The sequence below is a fragment of the Oncorhynchus kisutch genome, linkage group LG20 (genome assembly GCF_002021735.2).
Source record: "Oncorhynchus kisutch isolate 150728-3 linkage group LG20, Okis_V2, whole genome shotgun sequence".
Classification (NCBI taxonomy): Eukaryota; Metazoa; Chordata; class Actinopteri; order Salmoniformes; family Salmonidae; genus Oncorhynchus; species Oncorhynchus kisutch.
Window position 1 is genome coordinate 7,891,120 of NC_034193.2, and position 25,162 is coordinate 7,916,281.

General features: G+C 44.6%; 1 protein-coding gene across 2 annotated transcripts in view; it reads left to right on the plus strand.

Moving 5' to 3' along the window:
• The window catches only part of LOC109885783 (calcineurin subunit B type 1), a 69,488-nt gene that overhangs the window by 28,232 nt on the left and 16,094 nt on the right, over positions 1 to 25,162 (plus strand). For both annotated transcript variants that reach the window (XR_004204502.1, XM_031799640.1), the window contains exon 2: positions 9,454 to 9,493. Coding sequence is in view for 1 of the 2 variants with exons in the window: in XM_031799640.1 (XP_031655500.1) it covers positions 9,454 to 9,493 (40 nt within the window). In the remaining variant the exon portion in view is untranslated. The remainder of the gene's footprint in view (positions 1 to 9,453; positions 9,494 to 25,162) is intronic.

Genomic DNA, 25,162 nt, shown 5'->3' on the forward strand with positions numbered 1-25,162 from the left:
CTGACTCAAAGCTGATACAGACATACCTGAGCTGATACAGACATACCTAAGCTGACTCAAAGCTGATACAGACATACCTAAACTGACTCAAAGCTGATACAGACATACCTAAGCTGACTCAAAGCTGATCAGCTAAACTGACTCAAAGCTGATACAGACATACCTAAGCTGACTCAAAGCTGATACAGACATACCTAAACTGACTCGCATACCTAAACTGACTCAAAGCTGATACAGACATACCTAAGATGACTCAAAGCTGATACAGACATACCTAAACTGACTCAAAGCTGATACAGACATACCTAAGCTGACTCAAAGCTGATACAGACATACCTAAGCTGACTCAAAGCTGATACAGACATACCTAAACTGACTCAAACCTGATACAGACATACCTAAGATGACTCAAAGCTGATACAGACATACCTAAGCTGACTCAAAGCTGATACAGACATACCTAAACTGACTCAAAGCTGATACAGACATACCTAAGATGACTCAAAGCTGATACAGACATACCTAAGCTGACTCAAAGCTGATACAGACATGCCTAAACTGACTCAAAGCTGATACAGACATACCTAAACTGACTCAAAGCTGATACAGACATACCTAAGCTGACTCAATGCTGATACAGACATACCTAAGCTGATACAGACATACCTAAGCTGACTCAAAGCTGATACAGACATACCTAAACTGACTCACATACCTAAACTGACTCAAAGCTGATACAGACATACCTAAGATGACTCAAAGCTGATACAGACATACCTAAGCTGACTCAATGCTGATACAGACATACCTAAGCTGATACAGACATACCTAAGCTGACTCAAAGCTGATACAGACATACCTAAACTGACTCAAAGCTGATACAGACATACCTAAACTGACTCAAAGCTGATACAGACATACCTAAGATGACTCAAAGCTGATACAGACATACCTAAGCTGACTCAAAGCTGATACAGACATGCCTAAACTGACTCAAAGCTGATACAGACATACCTAAGCTGACTCAATGCTGATACAGACATACCTAAGCTGATACAGACATACCTAAGCTGACTCAAAGCTGATACAGACATACCTAAACTGACTCACATACCTAAACTGACTCAAAGCTGATACAGACATACCTAAGATGACTCAAAGCTGATACAGACATACCTAAGCTGACTCAATGCTGATACAGACATACCTAAGCTGATACAGACATACCTAAGCTGACTCAAAGCTGATACAGACATACCTAAACTGACTCAAAGCTGATACAGACATACCTAAGCTGACTCAAAGCTGATACAGACATACCTAAACTGACTCACATACCTAAACTGACTCAAAGCTGATACAGACATACCTAAGCTGACTCAAAGCTGATACAGACATACCTAAACTGACTCACATACCTAAACTGACTCAAAGCTGATACAGACATACCTAAACTGACTCACATACCTAAACTGACTCAAAGCTGATACAGACATGCCTAAACTGACTCAAAGCTGATACAGACATACCTAAACTGGCTCAAAGCTGATACAGACATACCTAAGCTGACTCAAAGCTGATACAGACATACCTAAGCTGATACAGACATACCTAAGCTGACTCAAAGCTGATACAGACATACCTAAACTGACTCAAAGCTGATACAGCGATACCTAAGCTGACTCAAAGCTGATCAGCTAAACTGACTCAAAGCTGATACAGACATACCTAAGCTGACTCAAAGCTGATACAGACATACCTAAACTGACTCGCATACCTAAACTGACTCAAAGCTGATACAGACATACCTACGATGACTCAAAGCTGATACAGACATACCTAAACTGACTCAAAGCTGATACAGACATACCTAAGCTGACTCAAAGCTGATACAGACATACCTAAGCTGACTCAAAGCTGATACAGACATACCTAAACTGACTCAAAGCTGATACAGACATACCTAAGATGACTCAAAGCTGATACAGACATACCTAAGCTGACTCAAAGCTGATACAGACATACCTAAACTGACTCAAAGCTGATACAGACATACCTAAGATGACTCAAAGCTGATACAGACATACCTAAGCTGACTCAAAGCTGATACAGACATGCCTAAACTGACTCAAAGCTGATACAGACATACCTAAACTGACTCAAAGCTGATACAGACATACCTAAGCTGACTCAATGCTGATACAGACATACCTAAGCTGATACAGACATACCTAAGCTGACTCAAAGCTGATACAGACATACCTAAACTGACTCACATACCTAAACTGACTCAAAGCTGATACAGACATACCTAAGATGACTCAAAGCTGATACAGACATACCTAAGCTGACTCAATGCTGATACAGACATACCTAAGCTGATACAGACATACCTAAGCTGACTCAAAGCTGATACAGACATACCTAAACTGACTCAAAGCTGATACAGACATACCTAAACTGACTCAAAGCTGATACAGACATACCTAAGATGACTCAAAGCTGATACAGACATACCTAAGCTGACTCAAAGCTGATACAGACATGCCTAAACTGACTCAAAGCTGATACAGACATACCTAAGCTGACTCAATGCTGATACAGACATACCTAAGCTGATACAGACATACCTAAGCTGACTCAAAGCTGATACAGACATACCTAAACTGACTCAATGCTGATACAGACATACCTAAGCTGATACAGACATACCTAAGCTGACTCAAAGCTGATACAGACATACCTAAACTGACTCAAAGCTGATACAGACATACCTAAGCTGACTCAAAGCTGATACAGACATACCTAAACTGACTCACATACCTAAACTGACTCAAAGCTGATACAGACATACCTAAGCTGACTCAAAGCTGATAGACATACCTAAGCTGACTCAAAGCTGATACAGACATACCTAAACTGACTCACATACCTAAACTGACTCAAAGCTGATACAGACATACCTAAACTGACTCACATACCTAAACTGACTCAAAGCTGATACAGACATGCCTAAACTGACTCAAAGCTGATACAGACATACCTAAACTGACTCAAAGCTGATACAGACATACCTAAGCTGACTCAAAGCTGATACAGACATACCTAAGCTGATACAGACATACCTAAGCTGACTCAAAGCTGATACAGACATACCTAAGCTGACTCAAAGCTGATACAGACATACCTAAACTGACTCAAAGCTGATACAGACATACCTAAGCTGACTCAAAGCTGATACAGACATACCTAAGCTGACTCAAAGCTGATACAGACATACCTAAGCTGACTCAAAGCTGATACAGACATACCTAAACTGACTCAAAGCTGATACAGACATACCTAAGATGACTCAAAGCTGATACAGACATACCTAAGCTGACTCAAAGCTGATACAGACATACCTAAACTGACTCAAAGCTGATACAGACATACCTAAGATGACTCAAAGCTGATACAGACATACCTAAGCTGACTCAAAGCTGATACAGACATGCCTAAACTGACTCAAAGCTGATACAGACATACCTAAACTGACTCAAAGCTGATACAGACATACCTAAGCTGACTCAATGCTGATACAGACATACCTAAGCTGATACAGACATACCTAAGCTGACTCAAAGCTGATACAGACATACCTAAACTGACTCACATACCTAAGCTGACTCAAAGCTGATACAGACATACCTAAGATGACTCAAAGCTGATACAGACATACCTAAGCTGACTCAATGCTGATACAGACATACCTAAGCTGATACAGACATACCTAAGCTGACTCAAAGCTGATACAGACATACCTAAACTGACTCAAAGCTGATACAGACATACCTAAGCTGACTCAAAGCTGATACAGACATACCTAAGATGACTCAAAGCTGATACAGACATACCTAAGCTGACTCAAAGCTGATACAGACATGCCTAAACTGACTCAAAGCTGATACAGACATACCTAAGCTGACTCAATGCTGATACAGACATACCTAAGCTGATACAGACATACCTAAGCTGACTCAAAGCTGATACAGACATACCTAAACTGACTCAATGCTGATACAGACATACCTAAGCTGATACAGACATACCTAAGCTGACTCAAAGCTGATACAGACATACCTAAACTGACTCAAAGCTGATACAGACATACCTAAGCTGACTCAAAGCTGATACAGACATACCTAAACTGACTCACATACCTAAACTGACTCAAAGCTGATACAGACATACCTAAGCTGACTCAAAGCTGATAGACATACCTAAGCTGACTCAAAGCTGATACAGACATACCTAAACTGACTCACATACCTAAACTGACTCAAAGCTGATACAGACATACCTAAACTGACTCACATACCTAAACTGACTCAAAGCTGATACAGACATGCCTAAACTGACTCAAAGCTGATACAGACATACCTAAACTGACTCAAAGCTGATACAGACATACCTAAGCTGACTCAAAGCTGATACAGACATACCTAAGCTGATACAGACATACCTAAGCTGACTCAAAGCTGATACAGACATACCTAAGCTGACTCAAAGCTGATACAGACATACCTAAACTGACTCAAAGCTGATACAGACATACCTAAGCTGACTCAAAGCTGATACAGACATACCTAAGCTGACTCAAAGCTGATACAGACATACCTAAGCTGACTCAAAGCTGATACAGACATACCTAAACTGACTCAAAGCTGATACAGACATACCTAAGATGACTCAAAGCTGATACAGACATACCTAAGCTGACTCAAAGCTGATACAGACATACCTAAACTGACTCAAAGCTGATACAGACATACCTAAGATGACTCAAAGCTGATACAGACATACCTAAGCTGACTCAAAGCTGATACAGACATGCCTAAACTGACTCAAAGCTGATACAGACATACCTAAACTGACTCAAAGCTGATACAGACATACCTAAGCTGACTCAATGCTGATACAGACATACCTAAGCTGATACAGACATACCTAAGCTGACTCAAAGCTGATACAGACATACCTAAACTGACTCACATACCTAAGCTGACTCAAAGCTGATACAGACATACCTAAGATGACTCAAAGCTGATACAGACATACCTAAGCTGACTCAATGCTGATACAGACATACCTAAGCTGATACAGACATACCTAAGCTGACTCAAAGCTGATACAGACATACCTAAACTGACTCAAAGCTGATACAGACATACCTAAGCTGACTCAAAGCTGATACAGACATACCTAAGATGACTCAAAGCTGATACAGACATACCTAAGCTGACTCAAAGCTGATACAGACATGCCTAAACTGACTCAAAGCTGATACAGACATACCTAAACTGACTCAAAGCTGATACAGACATACCTAAGCTGACTCAATGCTGATACAGACATACCTAAGCTGATACAGACATACCTAAGCTGACTCAAAGCTGATACAGACATACCTAAACTGACTCACATACCTAAACTGACTCAAAGCTGATACAGACATACCTAAGATGACTCAAAGCTGATACAGACATACCTAAGCTGACTCAATGCTGATACAGACATACCTAAGCTGATACAGACATACCTAAGCTGACTCAAAGCTGATACAGACATACCTAAACTGACTCAAAGCTGATACAGACATACCTAAGATGACTCAAAGCTGATACAGACATACCTAAGCTGACTCAAAGCTGATACAGACATGCCTAAACTGACTCAAAGCTGATACAGACATACCTAAACTGACTCAAAGCTGATACAGACATACCTAAGCTGACTCAATGCTGATACAGACATACCTAAGCTGATACAGACATACCTAAGCTGACTCAAAGCTGATACAGACATACCTAAACTGACTCACGTACCTAAACTGACTCAAAGCTGATACAGACATACCTAAGATGACTCAAAGCTGATACAGACATACCTAAGCTGACTCAATGCTGATACAGACATACCTAAGCTGACTCAAAGCTGATACAGACATACCTAAACTGACTCAAAGCTGATACAGACATACCTAAGCTGACTCAAAGCTGATACAGACATACCTAAACTGACTCACATACCTAAACTGACTCAAAGCTGATACAGACATACCTAAGCTGACTCAAAGCTGATAGACATACCTAAGCTGACTCAAAGCTGATACAGACATACCTAAACTGACTCACATACCTAAACTGACTCAAAGCTGATACAGACATACCTAAACTGACTCACATACCTAAACTGACTCAAAGCTGATACAGACATGCCTAAACTGACTCAAAGCTGATACAGACATACCTAAACTGACTCAAAGCTGATACAGACATACCTAAGCTGACTCAAAGCTGATACAGACATACCTAAGCTGATACAGACATACCTAAGCTGACTCAAAGCTGATACAGACATACCTAAGCTGACTCAAAGCTGATACAGACATACCTAAACTGACTCAAAGCTGATACAGACATACCTAAGCTGACTCAAAGCTGATACAGACATACCTAAACTGACTCAAAGCTGATACAGACATACCTAAGATGACTCAAAGCTGATACAGACATACCTAAGCTGACTCAAAGCTGATACAGACATACCTAAGCTGACTCAAAGCTGATACAGACATACCTAAGCTGACTCAAAGCTGATACAGACATACCTAAGCTGACTCAAAGCTGATACAGACATACCTAAGCTGACTCAAAGCTGATACAGACATACCTAAGCTGACTCAAAGCTGATACAGACATACCTAAGATGACTCAAAGCTGATACAGACATACCTAAGCTGACTCAAAGCTGATACAGACATACCTAAGCTGACTCAAAGCTGATACAGACATACCTAAGATGACTCAAAGCTGATACAGACATACCTAAGCTGACTCAAAGCTGATACAGACATACCTAAACTGACTCAAAGCTGATACAGACATACCGAAGCTGACTCAAAGCTGATACAGACATACCTAAGCTGACTCAAAGCTGATACAGACATACCTAAGCTGACTCAAAGCTGATACAGACATTCCTAAGCTGACTCAAAGCTGATACAGACATACCTAAGCTGACTCAAAGCTGATACAGACATACCTAAGCTGACTCAAAGCTGATACAGACATACCTAAGCTGACTCAAAGCTGATACAGACATACCTAAACTGACTCAAAGCTGATACAGACATACCTAAGCTGACTCAAAGCTGATACAGACATACCTAAGCTGACTCAAAGCTGATACAGACATACCTAAGCTGACTCAAAGCTGATACAGACATACCTAAGCTGACTCAAAGCTGATACAGACATACCTAAGCTGACTCAAAGCTGATACAGACATACCTAAGCTGACTCAAAGCTGATACAGACATACCTAAACTGACTCAAGGCTGTAATCTCTCCGCCAAAGGTGAATACTTATGTAAATGAGATATTTCTGTATTTCATTTTCAATCCATTTACAAACATATATTTAATCAATTTTTAATTCAGGCTGTAACAACAAAATGTGGAATAAGTCAAGGGGCATGAATACTTTCTGAAGTTACTGTACATGTATATTTATATTCTGGTCTTAAATTATTTATTTTTTTAAAATTGGGGGGGGATTATTGCACTTTTTGCTAGATATTACTGCACTGTTGGAGCTAGAAACATAAGCATTTCACTGCACCTGCGATAACATCTGCAATACTATGATTTGAACTTTGATTTGATGGCTCAGTTTGTAGAGTATAGCGCTTGCAATGCCAGGATTTCGGATTTGATTCCGGGGACCACCCCCATATGTAAAATGTATGCACAAATGACTTAAGTCGCTTTGGATAAAAGCAGCTGCTAAATGGCATGTCATTTATTACTCGCTAGCTTGCCTGTTGTCTTTAGCCCCGTTTTGACCTCCTAAACACAACCAGGAGAGGTTATCCATCTGCCCGAGTCATCCCCGTGTTAACGAGACAGGCCATTGTATGATGTGTAAATGTGGGCCACGTCGGTTGTCACTGAGTTGTAGCTGTTGCATATTGATGTGCGTTTGAAGTGAGCTTTGTGGAAATGCTAATATAACAAATGATAAGAAATGCAAATTTTTCATTTTTTCCCGTTTTTTATTGTTGTAAAACTTTTTGCTACCGTGTGCCCTTATGAACACGAACACATGTTGTAGCTCTAGTCCCTGGGAGGGTTGACCTGCAATTACTAGGATGTGTATTAACCTCCATTTTGAGATAGTAGCACTGGAATAAGCTAGCAGTAGATTCTCTGCAGTACAGTCTGAAAGACCTGACAAGAATACATCATAATGAATGTATCCCAATGATTTCCTATGTTTGACCAGTATTTCTGTTTTCATAATGCAAACGTCTCACCTTTGCCTCCTGTATGTCTCACCTATTGCCTCCTGTATGTCTCACCTTTGCCTCCTGTATGTCTCACCTATTGTCTCCTGTATATCTCACCTTTGCCTCCTGTATGTCTCACCTATTGTCTCCTGTATGTCTCACCTTTGCCTCCTGTATATCTCACCTTTGCCTCCTGTATATCTCACCTTTGCCTCCTGTATATCTCACCTTTGCCTCATGTATATCTCACCTTTGCCTCCTGTATGTCTCACCTATTGTCTCCTGTATATCTCACCTTTGCCTCCTGTATGTCTCACCTATTGTCTCCTGTATGTCTAACCTTTGCCTCCTGTATATCTCACCTTTGCCTCCTGTATATCTCACCTTGCCTCCTGTATATCTCACCTTGGCCTCCTGTATGTCTCACCTTTGCATCCTGTATGTCTCACCTATTGTCTCCTGTATATCTCACCTTTGCCTCCTGTATATCTCACCTATTGCCTCCTGTATATCTCACCTTTGCCTCCTGTATGTCTCACCTATTGTCTCCTGTATATCTCACCTTTGCCTCCCGTATGTCTCACCTTTGCCTCCCGTATGTCTCACCTTTGCCTCATGTATATCTCACCTTTGCCTCCTGTATGTCTCACCTAATGTCTCCTGTATGTCTCACCTTTGCCTCCTGTATATCTCACCTTTGCCTCCTGTATATCTCACCTTTGCCTCCTGTATGTCTCACCTATTGTCTCCTGTATATCTCACCTTTGCCTCCCGTATGTCTCACCTTTGCCTCCCGTATGTCTCACATTTGCCTCCTGTATATCTCACCTTTGCCTCCTGTATATCTCACCTTTGCCTCCTGTATGTCTCACCTATTGTCTCCTGTATATCTCACCTTTGCCTCCCGTATGTCTCACCTTTGCCTCCCGTATGTCTCACCTTTGCCTCCTGTATATCTCACCTTTGCCTCCTGTATATCTCGCCTTTGCCTCCCGTATATCTCACCTTTGCCTCCTGTATATCTCACCTTTGCCTCCTGTATATCTCACCTTTGCCTCCTGTATATCTCACCTATTGTCTCCTGTATGTCTCACCTATGGTCTCCTGTTTCTCCTCTTCAGGGAAATGAGGCAAGTTACCCCCTGGAAATGTGCTCGCATTGTAAGTATCTTTGATTTACTAACTAACTGCTTTTTGTTTGTCCGGCATCAACATCAGAAAATGAAACTATCCTCACTCCCCTCCGCTCTCTGCTTGTCTGAGCTTGTATTGAGTATTCAACATTATAACAGAGCTTCATATGCTCAAATGCAACCCAACAAAAGGACAGCATATATAGATTAGACTAACACCACACAGGGGCTTTCTACTGGAGCCAGGACACACTCAGAGGAGACTCAGGGACACACTCAGGGGAGACTCAGGGACACACTCAGGAGAGACTCAGGAAAACACTCAGGGACACACTCAGAGGAGACTCAGGGACACACTCAGAGGAGACTCAGGGACACACTCAGAGGAGACTCAGGAACACACTCAGGGGAGACTCAGGAACACACTCAGGGACACACTCAGGGGAGACTCAGGAACACACTCAGGGGAGACTCAGGAACACACTCAGGGGAGACTCAGGGACACACTCAGGGGAGACTCAGGGACACACTCAGGGGAGACTCAGGGACACACTCATGGGACACTCAGGGACACACTCAGGGACACACTCAGAGGAGACTCAGGGACACACTCGGGGACAAGCAGGCAGCCCAACAGTAGTTGCCGCGGTAGACCGAGGATAAGGAGGTGTGTGACCCTGACCCGTGGCGAGCCGAGACCGAGGAAGGACTTCACCATTCCTGGATATTTCCAGCTTTGCAAGGACCCGCCCCCTCCCACTCCCCACAGCCCATGCTCCACTCCCAATGAAACACACACAAACACGCATAGCACTAGCAACAGCCAGTGCCTGTATACAGCCTCCCAAAATAACCAAGGCCTGCTTGTTGGAGTTCCTTGTTGCTAGGGGTTTCCCAGAGCCGGAGCAACGGTTGTCGAGGAGAGGGGAGAGGGGGGGGGGGGGGGTCCATTACAATGGTTTATAAGGAGGACAGGACACCCACTCCCATAGATTTATGAGCCTAAAGCTATTGTATTAGAACTGTTCTACTGAATGATGTAGCCTGCAGTCCAATGAATGTGGAGATATTACTATCAGTCTGAATGCTGAAAACCTTGCGTATACATTTAATGTAGAGTTTGCTGCACAACAGAATCCCTGTAGGGAGCATTACATGCTGCTGTCCTAGCCATTATCCATCCACTAGCCTTCATTACATGCTGCTGTCCTAGCCATTATCCATCCACTAGCCTTCATTCCATACTGCTGTCCTAGCCATTATCCATCCACTAGCCTTCATTCCATACTGCTGTCCTAGCCATTATCAATTCACTAGCCTTCATTCCATACTGCTGTCCTAGCCATTATCCATCCACTAGCCTTCATTACATACTGCTGTCCTAGCCATTATCCATCCACTAGCCTTCATTACATACTGCTGTCCTAGCCATTATCCATCCACTAGCCTTCATTCCATACTGCTGTCCTAGCCATTATCCATCCACTAGCCTTCATTCCATACTGCTGTCCTAGCCATTATCCATCCACTAGCCTTCATTACATACTGCTGTCCTAGCCATTATCCATCCACTAGCCTTCATTACATACTGCTGTCCTAGCCATTATCCATCCACTAGCCTTCATTCCATACTGCTGTCCTAGCCATTATCCATCCACTAGCCTTCATTCCATACTGCTGTCCTAGCCATTATCCATCCACTAGCCTTCTTTACATACTGCTGTCCTAGCCATTATCCATCCACTAGCCTTCATTACATTCTGCTGTCCTAGCCATTATCCATCCACTAGCCTTCATTACATACTGCTGTCCTAACCATTATCCATCCACTAGCCTTCATTCCATACTGCTGTCCTAGCCATTATCCATCCACTAGCCTTCATTCTGTCAGTTGCACTAGAATCCAGAATCCATCCCCCTCCACACCACACACACAGTCTCATTGGCTCAATAAAAATCCATTATGCTAATAGGGTTGGTGTCATGTGTTGGCCTGGCAGCATAAGTACAAGGCTGCTCATTTAAAAGTACACACACACCCCCACAGACACAGGGGTTTAATGGACAAAACGATGATGTAATCTTTCTGTGTGTTGAGATTAATGTACTGCTACAATGCTCATTTGATTGCTCGTTGCGCAACAGTTTTTTTCTTCTCTGAAAAATGAAAGCCAGGAGCTGTGTGTGTGCCTGCATACCAGGGTTTTTTCCAGTAATAGCCGGCTTTTGGCCAATACATTTTTTTATATATATATATTTTTTTGTTATTGAAAAGTCAATAAATAAAATTGCCTCCCATCCGGGAGAAGAAGAATGAAAAAAAAAAAAAATGCATTTGGGATCTATCATCCCACAGTTTGTTTTGAAATATTTTTCTTGACAAGCTGATGTTTTAGTCATTTAGCAGACGCTCTTATCCAGAGCAATTAGAATTAAGTGCCTTGCTCAAGGGCACATCGACAGATTTTTCTCCTAGTCGTTTCTGGGATTCAAACCAGTGACCTTTTAAGTTACTGGCCCAACACTCTCAACCACTAGGCTAGCTGCTGCCCCTGACTAATAGAATAGATCAACCTTTTCTTCTATGGGGGACAGTAGATTGACAGGCTAGTGATTTTGATGTTCGTTACTTGTCTTGTTATCTGAGGAAAAGTTCATGTGGACAGTCCTTCAAACATCTTCAATGTGCTCATCAGAATTAGGTAAGAATTAGCGCACATCGTTGCATCCTAGACTTGCATGTTCTGTTATTATGAATTACCATCATCTGAAGGGGATTTCTGTCATTCTGAGCACCGTGGGTGGACACCCTAATCAGGTTACTGAACCAACGCACCGTGGGTGGACGCCCTAATCAGGTTACTGACCCAACGCACCGTGGGTGGATGCCCTAATCAGGTTACTGACCCAACGCACCGTGGGTGGACGCCCTAATCAGGTTACTGACCCAACACATCGTGGGTGGACGCCCTAATCAGGTTACTGACCCAACGCACCGTGGTTGGACGCCCTAATCAGGTTACTGACCCAACGCATATGGGTGGATGCCCTAATCCGGTTACTGACCCAACGCACCGTGGGTGGACGCCCTAATCAGGTACTGACCCAACACACCGTGGGTGGACGCCCTAATCAGGTTACTGACCCAACGCATGTGGGTGGACGCCCTAATCAGGTTACTGACCCAACACATATGGGTGGACGCCCTAATCAGGTTACTGACCCAACGCATGTGGGTGGACGCCCTAATCAGGTTACTGACCCAACGCATGTGGGTGGACGCCCTAATCAGGTTACTGACCCAACGCATGTGGGTGGACGCCCTAATCAGGTTACTGACCCAACACATGTGGGTGGACGCCCTAATCAGGTTACTGACCCAACACACCGTGGGTGGACGCCCTAATCAGGTTACTGACCCAACGCATATGGGTGGATGCCCTAATCCGGTTACTGACCCAACGCACCGTGGGTGGACGCCCTAATCAGGTTACTGACCCAACGCACCGTGGGTGGACGCCCTAATCAGGTTACTGACCCAACGCACCGTGGGTGGACGCCCTAATCAGGTACTGACCCAACACACCGTGGGTGGACGCCCTAATCAGGTTTTTTTATTTTTTATTTTTTTACCTTTATTTAACTAGGCAAGTCAGTTAAGAACAAATTCTTATTTTCAATGACGGCCTAGGAACAGTGGGTTAACTGCCTGTTCAAGGGCAGAACGACAGATTTTGTACCTTGTCAGCTCGGGGATTTGAACTTGCAACCTTTCGGTTACTAGTCCAATGCTCTAACCACTAGGCTACACTGCCACCCAACGCACCGTGGGTGGACGCCCTAATCAGGTTACTGACCCAACACACCGTGGGTGGATGCCCTAATCAGGTTACTGACCCAACACATGTGGGTGGACGCCCTAATCAGGTTACTGACCCAACGCATATGGGTGGACGCCCTAATCAGGTTACTGACCCAACGCATATGGGTGGACGCCCTAATCAGGTTACTGACCCAACGCATGTGGGTGGACGCCCTAATCAGGTTACTGACCCAACGCATATGGGTGGACGCCCTAATCAGGTTACTGACCCAACGCATATGGGTGGACGCCCTAATCAGGTTACTGACCCAACTCATATGGGTGGACGCCCTAATCAGGTTACTGACCCAACGCATATGGGTGGACGCCCTAATCAGGTTACTGACCCAACGCATGTGGGTGGATGCCCTAATCAGGTTACTGACCCAACTCATATGGGTGGACGCCCTAATCAGGTTACTGACCCAACGCACCGTGGGTGGACGCCCTAATCAGGTTACTGACCCATCGCATGTGGGTGGATGCCCTAATCAGGTTACTGACCCAACTCATATGGGTGGACGCCCTAATCAGGTTACTGACCCAACGCACCGTGGGTGGACGCCCTAATCAGGTTACTGACCCAACGCATGTGGGTGGATGCCCTAATCAGGTTACTGACCCAACGCACCGTGGGTGGACGCCCTAATCAGGTTACTGACCCAACGCACCGTGGGTGGACGCCCTAATCAGGTTACTGACCCAACGCATATGGGTGGATGCCCTAATCTGGTTACTGACCCAACGCACCGTGGGTGGATGCCCTAATCAGGTTACTGACCCAACGCACCGTGGGTGGATGCCCTAATCAGGTACTGACCCAACACACCGTGGGTGGACGCCCTAATCAGGTTACTGACCCAACGCATGTGGGTGGACGCCCTAATCAGGTTACTGACCCAACGCATATGGGTGGACGCCCTAATCAGGTTACTGACCCAACGCATGTGGGTGGACGCCCTAATCAGGTTACTGACCCAACACACCATGGGTGGATGCCCTAATCAGGTTACTGACCCAACACATGTGGGTGGACGCCCTAATCAGGTTACTGACCCAACGCACCGTGGGTGGACGCCCTAATCAGGTTACTGACCCAACGCATGTGGGTGGACGCCCTAATCAGGTTACTGACCCAACGCATATGGGTGGACGCCCTAATCAGGTTACTGACCCAACACATATGGGTGGACGCCCTAATCAGGTTACTGACCCAACACATATCGGTGGACACCCTAATCAGGTTACTGACCCAACGCATATGGGGGGATGCCCTAATCCGGTTACTGACCCAACGCACCGTGGGTGGACGCCCTAATCAGGTTACTGACCCAACGCACCGTGGGTGGACGCCCTAATCAGGTTACTGACCCAACGCACCGTGGGTGGACGCCCTAATCAGGTTACTGACCCAACGCACCGTGGGTGGACGCCCTAATCAGGTTACTGACCCAACGCACCGTGGGTGGACGCCCTAATCAGGTTACTGACCCAACGCACCGTGGTTGGACGCCCTAATCAGGTTACTGACCCAACGCACCGTGGGTGGACGCCCTAATCAGGTTACTGACCCAACGCACCGTGGTTGGACGCCCTAATCAGGTTACTGACCCAACGCACCGTGGGTGGACACCCTAATCAGGTTTTTTTTATTATTTTATTTTACCTTTATTTAACTAGGCAAGTCAGTTAAGAACAAATTCTTATTTTCAATGACGGCCTAGGAACAGTGGGTTAACTGCCTGTTCAAGGGCAGAACGACAGATTTTGTACCTTGTCAGCTCGGGGATTTGAACTTGCAACCTTTCGGTTACTAGTCCAATGCTCTAACCACTAGGCTACACTGCCACCCAACGCACCGTGGGTGGACGCCCTAATCAGGTTACTGACCCAACACACCGTGGGTGGATGCCCTAATCAGGTTACTGACCCAACACATGTGGGTGGACGCCCTAATCAGGTTACTGACCCAACGCATATGGGTGGACGCCCTAATCAGGTTACTGACCCAACGCATATGGGTGGACGCCCTAATCAGGTTACTGACCCAACGCATGTGGGTGGACGCCCTAATCAGGTTACTGACCCAACGCATATGGGTGGACGCCCTAATCAGGTTACTGACCCAACGCATATGGGTGGACGCCCTAATCAGGTTACTGACCCAACTCATATGGGTGGACGCCCTAATCAGGTTACTGACCCAACGCATATGGGTGGACGCCCTAATCAGGTTACTGACCCAACGCATGTGGGTGGATGCCCTAATCAGGTTACTGACCCAACTCATATGGGTGGACGCCCTAATCAGGTTACTGACCCAACGCACCGTGGGTGGACGCCCTAATCAGGTTACTGACCCAACGCATGTGGGTGGATGCCCTAATCAGGTTACTGACCCAACGCACCGTGGGTGGACGCCCTAATCAGGTTACTGACCCAACGCATGTGGGTGGACGCCCTAATCAGGTTACTGACCCAACGCATATGGGTGGACGCCCTAATCAGGTTACTGACCCAACACATATGGGTGGACGCCCTAATCAGGTTACTGACCCAACACATATGGGTGGACACCCTAATCAGGTTACTGACCCAACACATATGGGTGGACGCCCTAATCAGGTTACTGACCCAACACATATGGGTCTGGTCAATTTAAATGCTGTCTGTCAAATGTTCAGCTTATATGTCTATTTATGTCCGTGTGTGTGTGTCTCTGTGTGCTCATTTCTGTGTTTGTTTGTTTGTTTGTTTGTGTTTGTGTGTGTGTGGTTTGGGGTGGCTAGCAGCAGGTTCTTGTTGCCTAGTAACACAGTTAAAAGTGAATCCAGTATTGATGAGCAAATGGTCTCTTTCTGCTGTGTGGAGTATCATCATAATTATTTTAGTCACTAAGGAGGACATCCCTCCAAGCAGGACATCATTAGCATATCTCAACGAGACTAATCAAAAATGTGGACTGCATTTCAGTAAGGGCTTCTGATTAGTGATCCTACGTCTTGCCTTGTGTATCAGACATCACAGTATAGTATTGGGATCCCGAGTGGCACAGCGGTCTAAGGCACTGCATTTCAGTGGAAGAGGGGTCCCTGGTTCACATCCAGCCGTGATTGGGAGTCCCATAGGGCGGCGCACAATTGGCCCAGCGTTGGCCGGGGGTTAGGCAGTCATTGTAAATTAGAATTAGTTCTTAACACTTAACACTTAACACTTGCCTAGTTAAATAAAGGTTAAATATATATATATATATATACACGTCTTAGCGATGTGCCATGCTCTACCAACTGAGCTACAGAGGATAACAACTCTGTTATGTTTGCTCATACTGATGGCCTCAAATGTTGTCATACTTTAACTGACAATCCAGTCTACTATTCCTAGCACAGACTTTAACCGACAGTCAAACAATCAATCAAATTTATTTATAAAGCCCTTTTTACATCAGCCGATGTCACAAAGTTCTGTACAGAAACCCAGCCTAAAACCCCAAACAGAAAGCAATGCAGATGTAGAAGCACAGTGGCTAGGAATAACTCCCTAGAAAAGGCAGGAACCTAGAGAGGAACCAGGCTCTGAGGGGTGGCCAGTCCTCTTCTGGCTGTGCCGGGTGGAGATTATAACAGAACATGGCCAAGATGTTCAGATGTTCATAGATGTCAAGCAGGGTCAGATAATAATAATCACAGTAGTTGTACAGGGTGCAACCGGTCAGCACCTCAGGGGTAAATGTCAGTTGGCTTTTCATAGACAATCATTCAGAGATAGAGACAGAAGGTGCGGTGGAGAGGTTCCAAAACAGCAGGTCTGGGACAAGGTAGCACATCCGGTGAATAGATCAGGGTTCCATAGCCGCAGGCAGAACAGTTGAAACTGGAGCAGCAGCACGGCCAGGTGGACTGGGGACAGCAAGGAGGAGTCAGGCCAGGTAGTCCTGAGGCATGACCCTAGGGCTCAGGTCCTCCGAGAGAAGTGAAAGAGAGAATTAGAGGGAGCATACTTAAATTCACACAGGGCACCGGATAAGACAGGAGAAATACTCCAGATATAACAGACTGACCCTAGCCCACTGACACATAAACTACTGCAGCATAAATACTGGAGGCTGAGACAGGAGGGGTCGGGAGACACTGTGGCCCCATCCGATGACACCCCCGGACAGGGCCAAACAGGAAGGATATAACCCCACCCACTTTGCCAAAGCACAGCCCCCACACCACTAGAGGGATATTTTCAACCACCAACCTACTACCCTGAGACAAGGCCGAGTATAGCCCACGAAAATCTCCCCCACCGCACAATCCCGAGGGGGGTGCCAACCCGGACAGGAAGATCACGTCAGTGACTCAACCCACTCAAGTGACTCATCCCTCCTAGGAACGGCATGGAAGAGCACCAGTAAGCCAGTGACTCAGCCCCCGTAAAAGGGTTAGAGGCAGAGAATCCCAGAGGAGAGAGGGGAACCAGCCAGGCAGAGACAGCAAGGGTGGTTCGTCACTCCAGTGCCTTTACGTTCACATTCACACTACTGGGCCAGACTACACACAATCATACGACCCACTGAAGAGATGAGTCTTCAGTAAAGACTTAAAGGTTGAGACCGAGTCTGTGTCTCTGACATGGGTAGGCAGACCGTTCCATAAAATGGAGCTCTATAAGAGAAATCTCTGCCTCCAGCTGTTTGCTTAGACATTCTAGGGACAATTAGGAGGCCTGCATCTTGTGACCGTAGCGTACGCATGTACAGCAAGACCAAATCAGAAAGATAGGTAGGAACAAGCCCATGTAAAGTTGTGTGGGTTAGCAGTAAAACCTTGAAATCAGCCTTAGCCTTAACAGGAAGCCATCCACTTCCTTATGTCTGAAACACAGGCTTCCAGGGAGGGCAATTTTGGGGCTTCACCACATTTCATTGAAAATGTACAGCTGTGTATCATCAGCAGTGAAAGTTAACATTATGTTTCTGAATTACATCACCAAGCGATAAAATATACAGTTGAAGTCAGAAGTTTACATACACTTAGGTTGGAGTCATTGAAACTTGTTTTCCAACCACTCCACAAATTTCTTGTTAACAAACTATAGTTTTGGCAAGTCGGTTTAGGACATCTACTTTGTGCATGACACAAGTCATTTTTCCAACAATTGTTTACAGATTATTTCACTTATACTTCACTGTATCACAATTCCAGTGAGTCAGAAGTTTACATACACTAAGTTGACTGTGAAAATGATGTCAGGGCTTAGAAGCTTCTGATAGGCTAATTGACATCATTTGAGTCAATTGGAGGTGTACCTGTGGATGTATTTCAAGGCCTACCTTCAAACTCAGTGTCTCTTTGCTTGACATCATGGGAAAATCAAAAGAAATCAGCCAAGACCTCTGAAAAATTATTGTAGACCTCCGCAAGTCTGGTTCATCATTGGGAGCAATTTCCAAATGCCTGAAGGTACCACATTCATCTGTACAAACAATAGTACGTAAGTATAAACACCATGGGACCACGCAGCCGTCACACCGCTCAGGAAGGAGACGTGTTCTGTCTCCTAGAGATGAACGTATTTCGGTGCGAAAAGTGCAAATCAATCCCAGAACAACAGCAAAGGACCTTGTGAAGAGGCTGGAGGAAACAGGTACAAAAGTATCTATATCCACAGTAAAACGAGTCCAAAACCACAATAAAAAAAGCCAGACTATGGTTTGCAACTGCACATGGGGACAAAGATCGTACTTTTGGGAGAAATGTCCTCTGGTCTGATGAAACGAAAATACAACTGTTTGGCCATAATGACCATCATTATGTTTGGAGGAAAAAGGGGGAGGCTTGCAAGCCAAAGAACACCATCCCAACCGTGAAGCACGGGGGTGGCAGCATCATGTTGTGGGGTGCTTTGCTGCAGGAGGGACTGGTGCACTTCACAAAATAGATGGCATCATGAGGAAGCAAAATTATGTGGATATATTGATGCAACATCTCAAGACATCAGTCTAAAGCTTGGTCGCAAATGGGTCTTCCAAATGGACAATGACCCCAAGCATACTCCCAAAGTTGTGGCAAAATGGCTTAAGGACAACAAAGTCAAGGTATTGGAGTAGCCATCGCAAAGTCCTGACCTCAATCCTATAGGCAGAACTGAAAAAGCGTGTGCGAGCAAGTAGTCCTACAAACCTGACTCAGTTACACCAGCTCTGTCAGGAGGAACGGGCCAAAATTCACCCAACTTATTGTGGGAAGCTTGTGGAAGGCTACCCGAAACGTATGACCCAAGTTAAACAATTTAAAAGCAATGCTGTCAAATACTAATTGAGTGTATGTAAACTTATGACCCACTGGGAATGTGATGAAAGAAATAAAAGCTGAAATAAATAATTCTCTCTCCTATTATTCTGACATTTCACATTCCTAAAATAAAGTGGTGATCCTAACTGAACTAAGACAGGGGATTCTTAGTAGGATTAAATGTCAGGAATTGTGACCAACTGAGTTTAAATGTATTTGGCTACAGTGTATGTAAACTTCCAACTTCAACTGTACAGTTGAACATGTATATGTATGTACAGTATATCACAAAAGTGAGTACACCCCTCACATTTTTGTAAATATTTGAGTATGTCTTTTCATGTGACAACACTGAAGAAATTATACTTTGCTACAATGTAAAGTAGTGAGTGTACAGCTTGTATAACAGTGTAAATTTGCTGTCCCCTCAAAATAACTCAACACACAGCCATTAATGTCTAAACCGCTGGCAACAAAAGTGAGTACACCCCTAAGTGAAAATGTCCAAATTGGGCCAAAAGTGTCAATATTTTGTGTGGCCACCATCATTTTCCAGCACTGCCTTAACCTTCTTGGGCATGGAGTTCACCAGAGCTTCAACAGGTTGCCACTGGAGTCCTCTTCCACTCCTCCTTGACGACATCACGGAGCTGGTGGATGTTAGAGACCTTGCACTCCTCCACCTTCTGTTTGAGGATGCCCCACAGATGCTCAATAGGGTTTAGGTCTGGAGACGTGCTTGGCCAGTCCATCACCTTTACCCTCAGCTTCTTTAGCAAGGCAGTGGTCATCTTGGAGGTGTGTTTGGGGTCGTGATCATGTTGGAATACAGCCCTGCGGCCCAGTCTCCAAAGGGAGGGGATCATGCTCTGCTTCAGTATGTCACAGTACATGTTGGCATTCATGGTTCCCTCAATGAACTGTAGCTCCCCAGTGCCGGCAGTACTCATGCAGGCCCAGACCATGACACTCCCACCACCATGCTTGACTGTAGGCAAGACACACTTGTGTTTGTACTCCTCACCTGGTTGCCGCCACACACACTTGACACCATCTGAACCGAATAAGTTCATCTTGGTCTCATCAGACCACAGGACATGGTTCCAGTAATCCATGTCCTTAGTCTGCTTGTCTTCAGCAAACTGTTTGCGGGCTTTCTTGTGCATCATCTTTAGAAGAGGCTTCCTTCTGGGACGACAGCCATGCAGACCAATTTGATGCAGTGTACGGCGTATGGTCTGAGCACTGACAGGCTGACCCCCCCCACCCCTTCAACCTCTGCAGCAATGCTGGCAGCACTCATACGTCTATTTCCCAAAGACAACCTCTGGATATGATGCTGAGCACGTGCACTCAACTTCTTTGGTCGACCATGGCGAGGCCTGTTCTAAGTGGAACTTGTCCAGTTAAACCGCTGTATGGTCTTGGCCACTGTGCTGCAGCTCAGTTTCAGAGTCTTGGCAATCTTCTTACAACCCAAGCCATCTTTATGTAGAGCAACAATTCTTTTTTTCAGATCCGCAGAGAGTTCTTTGCCATGAGGTGGCATGTTGAACTTCCAGTGACCAGTCAGTATGAGGGAGTGTGAGAGCGATGACACCAAATTTAACACACCTGCTCCCCATTCACACCTGAGACCTTGTAACACTAATGAGTCACATGACACCGGGGAGGGAAAATGGCTAATTGGGCCCAATTTGGACATTTTCACTTAGGGGTGTACTCACTTTTGTTGCCAGCGGTTTAGACATTAATGGCTGTGTGTTGAGTTATTTTGAGGGGACAGCAAATTTACACTGTTATACAAGCTGTACACTCACTACTTTACATTGTAGCAAAGTGTCATTTCTTCAGTGTTGTAACACGAAAAGATATACTCAAATATTTACAAAAATTGTACTCACTTTTGTGATATACTGTATATATATGTATGTATGTATACCTGTATAGTCTACCACTCCTAGTACAGACTTTAACTAACAGTCCAGTGTACAACCGAATAGTGGTGTCAGCCAGACTCAAACACATGATGTCACCTAATAATGGTGTCAGCCAGACTCAAACACATGATGTCACCTAATAATGGTGTCAGCCAGACTCAAACACATGATGTCACCTAATAATGGTGTCAGCCAGACTCAAACACATGATGTCACCAAATAGTGGTGTCAGCCAGACTCAAACATATGACGTCACCTAATAGTGGTGTCAGCCAGACTCAAACATAATGACGTCACCTAATAGTGGTGTCAGCCAGACTCAAACACGTCACCTAATAATGGTGTCAGCCAGACTCAAACATATGATGTCACCTAATAATGGTGTCAGCCAGACTCAAACACATGATGTCACCTAATAATGGTGTCAGCCAGACTCAAACACATGATGTCACCTAATAATGGTGTCAGCCAGACTCAAACACATGTCACCTAATAGTGGTGTCAGCCAGACTCAAACATATGACGTCACCTAATAGTGGTGTCAGCCAGACTCAAACACATGATGTCACCTAATAATGGTGTCAGCCAGACTCAAACATATGATGTCACCTAATAATGGTGTCAGCCAGACTCAAACACATGATGTCACCTAATAGTGGTGTCAGCCAGACTCAAACACATGATGTCACCTAATAGTGGTGTCAGCCAGACTCAAACACATGATGTCACCTAATAATGGTGTCAGCCAGACTCAAACACATGATGTCACCTAATAATGGTGTCAGCCAGACTCAAACACATGATGTCACCTAATAGTGGTGTCAGCCAGACTCAAACACATGATGTCACCTAATAATGGTGTCAGCCAGACTCAAATACTCAATTTGGAGTAAGGGACAGTTTACTGTAAGTGTGAAGTAGCAAGGCATAAATTAAAGGAAATATCTTTTGGTATTTGTTTCATTAATCCATTGTTGACATAGTCCTAAAATGTTTTGCTTTTTAGCAATCAAGTTTAAAAGTTGTACCTTTTCAAATGTAATCATCATCCATGTATGATGTATTTTGCATCATGATGTAAAACACAGCATCGTGTGATGTAAAACACAGCGTCGTGTGATGTAAAACACAGCGTCGTGTGATGTAAAACACAGCGTCGTGTGATGTAAAACACAGCGTCGTGTGATGTAAAACACAGCATCGTGTGATGTAAAACACAGCGTCGTGTGATGTAAAACACAGCGTCGTGTGATGTAAAACACAGCGTCGTGTGATGTAAAACACAGCGTCGTGTGATGTAAAACACAGCGTCGTGTGATGTAAAACACAGCGTCGTGTGATGTAAAACACAGCGTCGTGTGATGTAAAACACAGCATCGTGTGATGTAAAACACAGCATCGTGTGATGTAAAACACAGCATCGTGTGATGTAAAACACAGCATCGTGTGATGTAAAACACAGCATCGTGTGATGTAAAACACAGCATCGTGTGATGTAAAACACAGCATCGTGTGATGTAAAACACAGCATCGTGTGATGTAAAACACAGCATCGTGTGATGTAAAACACAGCATCATGATGTAAAACACAGCATCGTGTAATGTAAAACAGCATCATGATGTAAAACACAGCATCGTGTGACGTAAAACACAGCATCGTGTGATGTAAAACAGCATCGTGTGATGTAAAACACAGCATCGTGTGATGTAAACACAGCATCGTGTGATGTAAAACACAGCATCGTGTGATGTAAAACACAGCATCGTGTGATGTAAAACACAGCATCGTGTGATGTAAAACACAGCATCGTGTGATGTAAAACACAGCATCGTGTGATGTAAAACACAGCATTGTGTGATGTAAAACACAGCATCGTGTGATGTAAAACACAGCATCATGATGTAAAACACAGTATCGTGTAATGTAAAACAGCATCATGATGTAAAACACAGCATCATGTGATGTAAAACACAGCATCGTGTGATGTAAAACACAGCATCGTGTGATGTAAAACAGCATCATGATGTAAAACACAGCATCATGTGATGTAAAACACAGCATCGTGTGATGTAAAACACAGCATCGTGTGATGTAAAACACAGCATCGTGTGATGTAAAACACAGCATCGTGTGATGTAAAACACAGCATCGTGTGATGTAAAACACAGCATCGTGTGATGTAAAACACAGCATCATACGGAGATGATATCTGTATTTTGAAAGTTACATAACTTGAAAAAACACTTAATTATCAGGTAGAACAGGAATATGTGAATAGCCCTGCATTAGGGGATAATCTCAGACATTGGGTTCAGTCCCACACACAGAAATATCATAATCTACTGTATCTGTGTACTGCAATCTAGTTAACCACTTTCATTAGGCCTAAACAAATGTCAGTTGGTACATTGTCAATGTATAAAAGAAAAAGTAAGAAAAAGTAGTGAGACAGATGGCACAAGGCAGATTTGTTCCCCAGAGATCTGGCTGTGGAGTGCCTGCAGCAAATGCTGCCTCTATACTCGTATACCACTCACACAGTCATCCCTCTAGCTTCTGTTTAGTCATCAGGCTAATGCATGGTGGCGTCGTCCAACCCAAAATGCACACACACACATCTCCCTTTCTCTCACACTCATTCCATTTCTCTCTGGCTCATAGCTTTCTGCAACAGCTAAGTGTCTCTGTTTTCTCTCCTCTCTCTCTTTCCTACCTACCATCTCAGTTGAACTCCCCCCTCCTCTCTCTCTCTCCTACCTACCTTCTCAGTTGAACTCCCCCCTCCTCTCACTCTCTCCATTCTGTGAGGTTTGTCTAAAGATGAATAGCTATATCTGACTATAAGGTAGGACAGATTAGAGTAGTATTGTGTGTGGGGGGGGGGGGGGGGGGCAGTAGACCGGTTCACGTGATCATAGCGTGTCTGAATAAGCTTATACTGTAGTTAGTATCTATGTTATTACAAGGCTTACCCCCATGCTACTGTGAGAAGGGACGACAGAAACTAGGTGGGATCAGTACTCTCTGTAATGGCAGGAGCTCACAAGGCACAGGGCATCAAGCTCTCCTCGGGGACTGGGAAAGCTAGGGCTGTTTGTACGACCCACATCGACATGGCCAACAACAGATGTGAGTTCACTCAACTGGAAGATTTCAGGCAATGTTTGTGTAGTTAACTTGACCCCCCCCCCCCGCCTGTGTTTTAAAGGCACTGTTGCCGTGTCAGGTCAGTTGCCGTGTTGGGTCGGTGTAGGTGGGGAGGAAGAGAGTAGTCCTCGCCTACATACCGTCATTAGACCACATTATGTATGTGTGTGGGTACAGGGTTCTCTGGGTGCCTACCTGCATAGATCTACCAGTGTTAATGTGGTAATGTGTTGCGTGTCCATATTCCAGGAGATCTAGGTAAGCTGACGGTTACTTTTAACGGCAAAGGTTTTTACTTGCTATGACTGTGATACTGTATGTGGTTGTCTTGCCTACGTTGGTTGAATACACTGACTGGAAGTCGCTCTGGATAAGTGTCAAATAATTACCAAAATGTAACATCTCTACTCATGTAATTTTGTTCATGATCCTTCTCTCTCTTTTCTCCTGTCTCGCTCTCTCTCTT